Source organism: Eptatretus burgeri, chromosome 5 (genome assembly GCF_056783735.1).
Source record: "Eptatretus burgeri isolate ZD-2024b chromosome 5, Ebu_testis_v1, whole genome shotgun sequence".
Lineage (NCBI taxonomy): Eukaryota > Metazoa > Chordata > Myxini > Myxiniformes > Myxinidae > Eptatretus > Eptatretus burgeri.
Genome location: NC_140965.1, coordinates 17722709 through 17732708, shown reverse-complemented (window position 1 = coordinate 17732708; position 10000 = coordinate 17722709). Strand labels below are relative to the sequence as shown.

At 43.4% G+C, this 10000-nt stretch overlaps 1 protein-coding gene across 7 annotated transcripts in view; it reads left to right on the top strand.

Annotated features, from left to right (window-relative positions):
* The window catches only part of LOC147025940 (liprin-beta-1-like), a 129920-nt gene that overhangs the window by 16216 nt on the left and 103704 nt on the right, over positions 1-10000 (top strand). For all 7 annotated transcript variants that reach the window (XM_085880863.1, XM_085880864.1, XM_085880858.1 and 4 more), the window contains exon 2: positions 398-521. In XM_085880863.1, coding sequence (XP_085736989.1) covers positions 458-521 — 64 coding nt within the window. In that variant the 5' untranslated portion in view covers positions 398-457. The remainder of the gene's footprint in view (positions 1-397; positions 522-10000) is intronic.

Genomic DNA, 10000 nt, shown 5'->3' with positions numbered 1-10000 from the left:
TTTTTGTAAATATCTCATTGATTCTTTTTTAATAACAGTGGCTTTCACAAATTCACGTTGGAGTTTTAACGACCTTTTTTTTAAAAAAAAATAAAAGATAATTCCAGACAATCACTCGTCAAAGTGCTTTTCAAATTGAATCATGGATAGGTCAATTACTCGAACATCCACACGATCCTTCAATGGAATTTCACTGCTCGGAGTTCGTTCCTTTTGCAACAGACGTATTGTATTTAAACCTATTACCTCAAACATCATTGTAATTGTCATTGCAACCAATAATCCACTTTGTCATACACGGTACAAAGGGTACCATTGTGTGTGAGCTCAATGATGTGATGTTTAGAATGTCCTTATCAACGTGAGCACCAATCACACTGTGCCCACTTTGTCACAGTGCCACTGACAAGAAGGTCTTCTCGGGTTCGAAGCCCAGCAGTGTGGTCGGTGCGACGGCATGGCGTCCGAGCCTGGCAACATGCTGGCAGCCGCTCTGCGTCACATCGACGGGATAATTGCAGGTGACGGACACGTGGAAAGCGTGTACAAATTCCTCTTGAAATGTCATACCGACTGTTATTGAAATTGATTCGTTGGGTGCAATGTTGGGTGGTTTTGTGGATACACTGTTTGGTGGTTAATTGGGTAGTTTTTGGGATGCACTGTTGGGTGGTTCATTGAATGTACCGTTGAGTAGGTTGGTCATTGAATGCACCGTTGGGTGGTCTGTCAGATTCACCAATTTGATTGTTTGCCAGATGCACCATTGGGTGGTTCATTCAATGCACCATGGGGGTAATGAGGTGATTGGATCGACAGGACTGTTTGTGAATGCACAGGTTTTGTTTAAAATATTGAAAATATGGTTTGTTCTTCATGTTTCCAGACTTTATGATGCTATATTGAGAGTAATAGTGGGGCAACTTAGCTAAATATAGCATAACAATTGTGCATTTTGTGAGGAAAGCACCAAATTTGGCACACTCGTAGCCCATCATATTATGAACAGATTTGGATATTGGGTCATCTCAAATTCAGCCGCTGATTGCTATGGCAGCCATTTTCCACTGCCATCAAAAATTTTGAGATGGCCCAATATCCAAATCTGTTCATAATATGATAGGCTACTAGTGTGCCAAATTTGGTGCTTTCCTCATAAAATGCACAATTGTTATGCTAAGTTGCCCCACTATAAAGGTTGGTTCATGGTGGCATATTACTGGGAATCAGGTCAATGGCTATCCAATTCCACAAACCTGTGAGCATCATCTGACTCATGAGAGGCTTGAGAACAAATACACAGTCAATGAGTGAATACATATGCAATGTGGTTAACTGTATGTACTTTTACACTTTACCATGGACTGGATCTATTTACACCGATAGTAATCCCATCTCAAGTCCTCCATCAGGAAATCAGTGATTCATAAAGCACTTTTCAATGAGTAGTAAAATCTCAGTCCTTGAAAAAGGAGAAAAAATTAGGAAAAAAATCATGGTAATAAGATGGGATTTTATGAGATATACATACACCATAAGTGTATGCCCTGGTTAGAATAGGGGTACCATATCCCTGTGTGTCATAAGAGGTGACCAGGGTTGCATCAGGAAGGGTATCCGGTGTAAAAACCTATGCCAAATCATTATGCGGACAACAAAACGAATTTCCATACCGGATCGGTCGAGGCCCGGGTTCCCAACGATGGGTGAGATGATTGGGCAACTACAGCAGAAGTGGTGAGGGAGATAGCTAGGAAGGTACTTGGTGTGACATCTGGACAGAGGAAGGAAGATAAGGAGACTTGGTGGTGGAACAAGGAAGTACAGGAAAGTATAAGGAATTAGGGGTTGGCGAAAAGGAAGTGGGATAGTCAGAGAGATGAAGAAAGTAGGCAGGAGTACAAGGAGTGGTGGCGAAAGGCAAAGAGAGAGGTGGCAAAGGCCAAGGAAAAGGCATATGACGACCTGTATGAGAAGTTGGATACAAAAGAAGGGGAAAAGGATTTATACTGATTGGCAAGACAGAGGGACCGAGCTGGGAAGGATGTGCTGCAGGTGAGGGTGATAAAGGACGCAAATGGGAATGTGCTGACGAGCGAGGAGAGTGTGTTGAGAAGGTGGATGGAGTACTTTGAGGAGCTGATGAATGAAGAAAATGAGAGAGAGAGAAGGTTGGAAGAGGTGGAGATAGTGAATCAGGAAGTGGGGTGGATCAGTAAGGATGAAGTGAGGACTGCTATGAAGAAGATGAAAAGTGGAAAGGCGGTTGGCCCAGATGGTATACCAGTGGAGGCATGGAAGTGCTTAGGAGAGATGGCAGTGGGGTTGTTAACCAGATTGTTTAATAAAGTCTTGGAAAGTGAGAGGATGCCAGAGGAGTGGAGATTAAGTGTGCTGGTTTCGATTTTCAAGAATAAGGGTGATGTGCAGAGCTGTGGAAATTACAGAGGGATAAAGTTGTTAAGCCACACCATGAAGTTGTGGGAAAGAGTAGTGGAAGCTCGGTTGAGAGGAGAGGTGACGATCTCTGAGCAGCAATATGGGTTTATGCCAGGAAAGAGCACCACTGATGCGATGTTTGCTTTGAGAATGTTGATGGAGAAGTATTGGGAAGGCCAGAAAGAGTTACATTGTGTGTTTGTGGATTTAGAGAAAGCTTATGATAGGGTGCCAAGAGAGGAGTTGTGGCATTGTATGAGGAAGTCGGGGGTGGTGGAGAAGTATGTGAGGATTGTGTAGGATATGTATGAGGAAAGTGTGACAGCTGTGAGGTGTGCGGTAGGAATGACGGACCGGTTTAAGGTAAAAGTGGGATTGCACCAAGGATCGACTCTGAGCCCTTTCCTGTTTGCAATGGTGATGGACAGGTTGACGGACGAGATCAGACTGAAGTCTCCATGGACTATGATGTTCGCGGATGACATCATGATCTGTAGGGAGAGTAGGGAGCAGGCTGAGGCGAGCCTCGAGAGGTGGAGGTACGCACTGGAGAGAAGGGGAATGATAGTCAGTCGGAGTAAGACGGAGTACATGTGCGTAAATGAGAGGGAGGGTGGTGGTATGGTGCGGTTGCAAGGAGTTGAGGTGGGGAAGGTGGATGGGTTTAAATACTTGGGATCAACTGTCCAAAGTAACGGAGAGTGCAGGCAGGATGGAGTGGTTGGAGAATAGTTGCAGGAGTGATTTGTGACAAGGGTAGCTGCAAGAGTGAAGGGGAAAGTATACAAGACGGTAGTGAGACCAGCTATGTTGTATGGTTTGGAAGCGGTGGCACTAACAAAAAGACAGGAAGCGGATCTGGAGGTGGCAGAGTTAAAGATGCTGCGATTCTCGTTGGGAGTGATGAGGATGGACAGGATAAGAAATGAGCATATTAGAGGGACAGCGCAGGTAGGACGGTTTGGAGACAAAGTGAGAGAGGCGAGATTGAGATGGTTTGGACATGTGCACAGGAGGGAAGCTGAGTATATCGGGAGAAAGATGCTGAGGATGGAGCCGCCAGTAGGAGGAGAAGAGGAAGGCCAAAGAAGAGGTTCATGGATACGGTGAGGGCGGACTTGCGGGTGGTTGGAGTGTCAATGGAAGATGTGGAGGATAGAGCGAAATGGAGATAGTTGATCCGCTGTGGCGACCCCTAACGGGAGCTTGCCGAAAGAAGAAGAAGAAGAAGAAGAAGAAGAAGAAGAAGAAGAAGAAGAGACATACACCATAATTGATGAGGTTGTGCGAGGTTGAAAAGGTGTGAGTTCCACAGGTGAGGTGAAAATCTGAAAATTCCTGATTACATTCACCTTCATGTGAGGAACTACCAGGAGTTTTGCGTTGTTAGTGCGCACCTTTGTTGTCGGTCAATGTTTGTATTTAAAGATGATCAGGGAAAGTGTGAAATTTTTGTTGGAGTACAAGAGCCACTGAAGTGTTTTGAGATTTGGAGTGATTTGATCAAATTTACAAGCTTGAACTACGAGCCTGGAAGCCATATTCTGAATGAGTTGGAAGGGCTTCAGAAGAGGCAGGTAAACCCACCAAACAGAAATATGCAGCAATCCAAGCATGTCTTTAAGCCTGATGTTGGCTTAATGGTTAAGGTGGCTGCCTGAAGATCTTATGGTCTTGAGTTTGAGACCTTGTCGATCTGTTTAACAACACCAGGTGGGTTGAGTCAGTCTGTCATCCATCCGCGGTCAGCGAATGAGTACCAGCTTACTGGAAACAGGGGAAACTGCATCGGTGGCACTGCTGTGCTCCCAGCAATGATGCAAATAGCAGCCACAGGCTGCACACAAAATAATCTATAATAATAAATGTTTGTGTGTGTGTGTGTGTGTGTGTGTGTGTGTGTGTGTGTGTGTGTGTGTGTGTGTGTGTGTGTGTGTGTGAGTGAGAGTCAGTCAGTCAGTCAGTCAGTCAGTCAGTCAGTCAGTCAGTCAGCTTCCTCCATAACACCAAAACCATGAAACCGAGCAGCCTGAAACACTGCATGCATACTCATAAGCGAACTTTGAGGGAGAGCATGAATTAAAATTGGGTGTTTGGGTTAATTTGAACACCCCTTTTGAAGATATTCAACGGGATTGTTTAATTATCCTTTGTCAAGGCTCATCCTTGGTCACGTTGCTGTCCCTCCCTGGGGTCTTAATTCGCCATTTAATTGGCCTGCTCAACCATGTCTTGGCTTAGAACAGGCCCCATTGGTTTCTTAAAGGTAAAATTTTTTTGGGTTTTTTTTCCACTTTCCTCACTCATATCATCCAATCCCTGTTCATCATACCTACAAATCATTGGATGCATTGCAGTGCTTATAAACACCTGGAGACGTCAGCGTTTGTCACTTTATTTCATTTCCGCACGTGCCATAATCTCTAGAATCTCTTAATCTGAGCCAAATTTCAAAAATTAAATTTCTTAGTTAGCCTAAGCAGCAGTTCCGACTGCTAAAAAATGTGATCATTTGTCCAATTTGGACATTGCTTGACATTCTGGTGTCTCATGACATTTTGTGGAAAGTGTTTATATGACCAATTGGCGATCGCGAATTGCTTGCCAAGCCAGCCGTTCCTTATCACCTGTTTGAATGGAGTACTTGCTTGAATGCTTTAGCGACTTCATGAGCACTCTACAAGCTGCTTGTTTATTCGTTTCCAAAACATGGCCATACACGACAAAAGTATTCGCACTGTCACTGAATATATTGATTGACTTGAACAAAATTCATGCCCCATTTACCTGTGTTTGGCCCAGCATTGTTGTGCAGTGCCTCGGGCAGTGGCTTCCTTGCTGAAAATGTGCTAGTTTAGTTTGACATTTCCCTTTGTTGTACGATCTTCTTTCATTGTATGACCTGTTTACTTTGACATAGATAGATACATACACAAAAAAAAGAAATGTTTCATTTTTAAAAGTTTCTTCAACTGTTTCATTTGAGGGCTTGCTTGGAGCACTCAATAAGCTCAGATCTCTACAAGCTTCCCTGGCAATACTATGGCAGAGTTCTCCATGGGGACATCTCCCGAGTTCAGAAGGAAAAATAAATTGGATAATGACAATGAGTAAAAAATGTTTTCAGTTGTTACAAAGCAATGAATTGCCACATCATGGCAGGATAGCCGAGAGGTACACATGCTTGTTCTGAGCCAGGGTTTGAATCCTGACCCAGCTATAAACTGTCACCCCAGTGTTTCACAGGCAGGGTGATTAATCAATGTGTGTGCCGTCTCTTGGATGTCCTTTTCCATGTAGATAGCATGGGTTTTGAATGTTCCCACCCAGTTTTATATAGAACCCTGTGGTTAAAAAGAAAATGTTGTTTTGGCGCATTTTCATTGCCCTTCCCTTCCCTGCCCTTCACTCTACCTTCCCTTCCCCGCCCTTCACTCTACCTTCCCTTCCCCTCACGCTGCCTTCTCTTTCCCTCACACTTACCTCCTTCCAAACCACCTCCCCTCTCCACCCCATGGACATCTCCAAGTGTTCTCCGCATTCTGTATTAACGTGCTGTTTTAACATCCATAATTTCATTCAATTCTGTACTACCTTGTCCCTCCCCCTTCTATAGAAATCCCACTATGAAATGCAAGGTCGAGAACTCTTCCCCCCAATTCCCCCTCAAGTCCCCTAACCAAACGCAAGTGCAGAATCCCCTCCCTTCCCCACTTCTTTCATCCTCCTCTCTCCCTCCCTCTTTCTCCCCCCCCCCTTAATTACCCTGCCGCCAGTGAAGCGACGGGTTGTATTTGCTTGTAATAAATACTTGTGAGATGGCACACACATTAGTTTCATAAGCGAAGCTCATGGAAGAGCAAAACAAAACTGACAGTGGGACGAACATCAAGGGAATGAACAAACAGAAAGAAAGGAACGAGAGGAGGAGAGGAAACAGTGAAATTAGCAAGTAGTATGGTTGGATTAGGAAAGGTTAATGGGGGTATTAAAGATCATGGAACAGAATTGGGGATGACAAGAAGTAGTTGTGCACTGCTTTCATGAAGCCCTAAAGGGAAGTGTGAGACAGACCAGCCTCTGGAAAGTCGTTCCATAGAAGGAAGAAACAAGGAATGAAAGACTTGACAAGTGCAATGAATCTGGATTTTGGAAGTTTTACCAGGAGGAAGTTACTGGAACAATGTGTGCATCCTCGAGTAGATAGGGAGGATGGGAGGACTTAGAGAGCAAATGGAGCAATATTGAAGAAGAGTTGGTAAAGAGCAGAGAGGTAACTGACTTGCCTGCAATGTGAAAGCAAGAGACGTTCTGCTTCGGCCTCATCGTGGAAGATTCCAACGATGTTGTTGAGAGCTTTACTATTAAAATGTTACTTATGCAAACAGGAAAATTGGTGCAACAGTCTCAGTATTGATCGACGAACAAGGAGTCTCAATGCAACTGGTTGTTGCTGAGTCAACATCCAGCCAGCTGACATGGTGTCAGTTTAAATTTCCGTAGATGAGAAAGAGAGAGTTGGGATGGGTGATTATGAGTTTATCCATATTTAAGGAAATAGAGGTAAATACAGTCATCATCGTTGGGTGGACTTCACACCATGCAACCATTTGGTGATTGCAGAGAGGTAAACACAGCTAGAGGTATTCTAGAGGGTTTGGAGGGGTTAGTGAGGACCATAAAGAATGAGCAATCAAGGTCTTGACATACACAGTAACAATTCTTCTTGGATGGTTGAGCAACCTGTCAAAGCGGATAAGAGAATAACCAGGGAGTGATACAAAGGAATCGGAAGCATCCTGTGAGAGAAACCTTTCTGTTGAAAATATAGTTTCCAGAGAAGCATCAGCTACCTGAATGAAGAGATCAGAATTATAGAAATGGATACCATGACTTTAGGTGGTCCACATTGTAAGGAAGAGGGGAGAAAGAGATTAGGATTGGTTGGAATGTGGGGTTGGGCATGCGGGGGGGGGGGGGGGGGGAGGGGGAGGTGTTCGGTGAGGGAAGGGGGAGTGGGATGCATGATGAGAGGAGTGGGAGCGGGAAGTGCAATGGAGAGAGGGGGAGAAAGATACACGGAAATGTGAGGGGGAGCAGGATGTGTAATGTGGATAGGGAGGTGCACGACAGGGGGTGCGAGACATGTAGCTGGGGGGAGGGATGTGCAGTAGGGGTTCTGAGACACTTGTGGGGTACAAACTGAGAAGAGTTACTGGTTGTGTGCTGACATAATCTGGAATCTGGATTTCTCATGATCCCCAATGCTGACAAAAGACAACAGACATCACCATGTGGATGAAATGAAGGGTTATTGAGAGCACAGAGGAAATTTGTGCAATAAGTTCAGAGGGAAGGTCCATGGAGTGAGCTTTTGCATAATGGAGAGATTTGGAAAATAAATTGGATTAAGATGAATAGGAAGAGATTGAGCTGAAGAAGAAGAAAAGGTTTAGAATTGGTGTCGGTGAGATGCCAAAAATGAAACACTTTAAAATGATATTAAAAACTTTTAAAGTAAGAAGCAAATTAGTTATATTAGGAGGTTTTGAGAATGAGAGGAATAAAGAATGAGAAAACAAATGAAACAAGTAGAGGTACATTTAAAGTACACTGCCCCCATGCCAAATAAATAAATAACAAAATCCTCCAGCACGTGATATTGCTGGGGCGCCTTCAGCACCTGGCGATGCCGCCGTGCAGCATGTGGAGACGGAATTGGGATGGAGTGGTGTACAATAATAATTGATTGATTAATTGATTAATTGCACAATTAAAATAAATAAATAAGAATCATAAAATAATTGATTTCTCAATCAATTGCCAAATAGCATACCTAAAAACCACTAGTTTCACCTGAATCTGAAACTTTTTGAAAATTGCCTCCTGAAAACTAAATAATTAATCGTGAAATGAATAATTAATCGGTTAATTGATTCATCAATAAATCAAAAATACCCTTTCTAGCCAACTTTCTTGTTCACCGTCATGTCCAAATATCAGCTTCCTCGCTCAAAAGGTGCCTGGAGGTATTGTCCAGATGAGAAAGAAAATAAATAAGGAATGAATAAATCGGTAATAATTAAATAATTAATCAATTAATTAATTAATCAAAAAAATATAAAAATACCGTCTTTGCCAAAGCACATCTTCACTTTCATCCCCAAATTTCAGCTTCCCAGCTCAGAGGATGGCTGAGATATCACCCAAACAAGAAAGAAAAATGGTGCAATGCCAGAAATAAGGCAGAAGAAGACAGAGAGACCACCGACCTGGAGTCGATGGCGAAGTGATAGGCCCATCGACTCGGCTTCATCACAAGAGATTCCAATGATTTTGAAAGCCTTGGTTTCCATGCTGTCAAGCTGAGCAAGATGTGAGGCAAGGACGCGAGCCAGAGAGGAGAGCAGTACTCCATCAACTGCGGATGAAAGCCTTGTCGCCGGATCGGACCTCATGTGTGTCAAGGAAGGATTTTGCACGATGGAGGATGCCTAGTCGGTGTCTGCCTTTGTTAATAAAAATAAACTGCTGGGACTTGTAATACATTCTCCCACTGTAGTGGCACAACATGATAAACATTTACCTGGAGAATTAAAAAAAAAACATAATGGAGTTTTTAATTATATTAAAAATGGCAGATTGTACCCCCTTGGTGTGAAGGCCATGTTTGAAAGGATGATATCCTTTCAAGCTGGTTGTTCCCCTAGGCCAAACTGGTTGGAAGGATGGAGGCCAGCCAGGCTGAGCCCATCATGAGGTGTAAGACCTGATGGGTCTCATAACCATTGCAGCATTAATGCACATATTTACTGATAGTTAATACTTCCTTGATGTGTTTCCAGTACTTGCATGAAGTATTTCCTGTTGCAAGGCAAAACATTTTCCAGTTGTTTTTCTTTCTACTTACAACTGGAAACCTCCATGCATGAACATGCCAGTAAAATATCTGCACTGATCATTGATAAACTCATTTCCACTCACCACGACTGTACTTTTATCTTCACTTCTATCTGCCTGCGGTAACTACTCTGGGATCATTCTGCCTGCAGTAACTGCAGTAACTCGGATAATTTAACCACTGGATAGAAGCTATCCTGTGGTTAACATTCTTATTCAATGGTTAAATAACCGACAGCTAAACGATGGTTGGCCAAAGGGTGGATAAGGGTAAGATAGCTATCTGCCAGATAAGGGCTGGATAAGGTGTGAATAAACTTTTGATAGATACATGCTATTCCACAATGCATTGCATTGTCATCTGCTGGCTAAACAATAATGGCGGCAGAAGACAGTCAAATTAGAAAGAGGAAGGCAAACTTTATGCCAACCGATCGGGAAATGCTGCGTCGGGCGACAAGAGTATGTAAAAGTCATCAGCGGTAAATTTTCCAACACCGTAACGAATGATGAGAAGAGGAAAGTGCGATTGTCAATCACAACCACACTTTCCACACATTTTGAATCACACCTTTTGAATTTGACAAACCCACTTCCCCTGCGCAACCACAGATAAAGCCTTTTCCAGGCCAGAGGAGACTCGGATAAATTTATCAGGAAA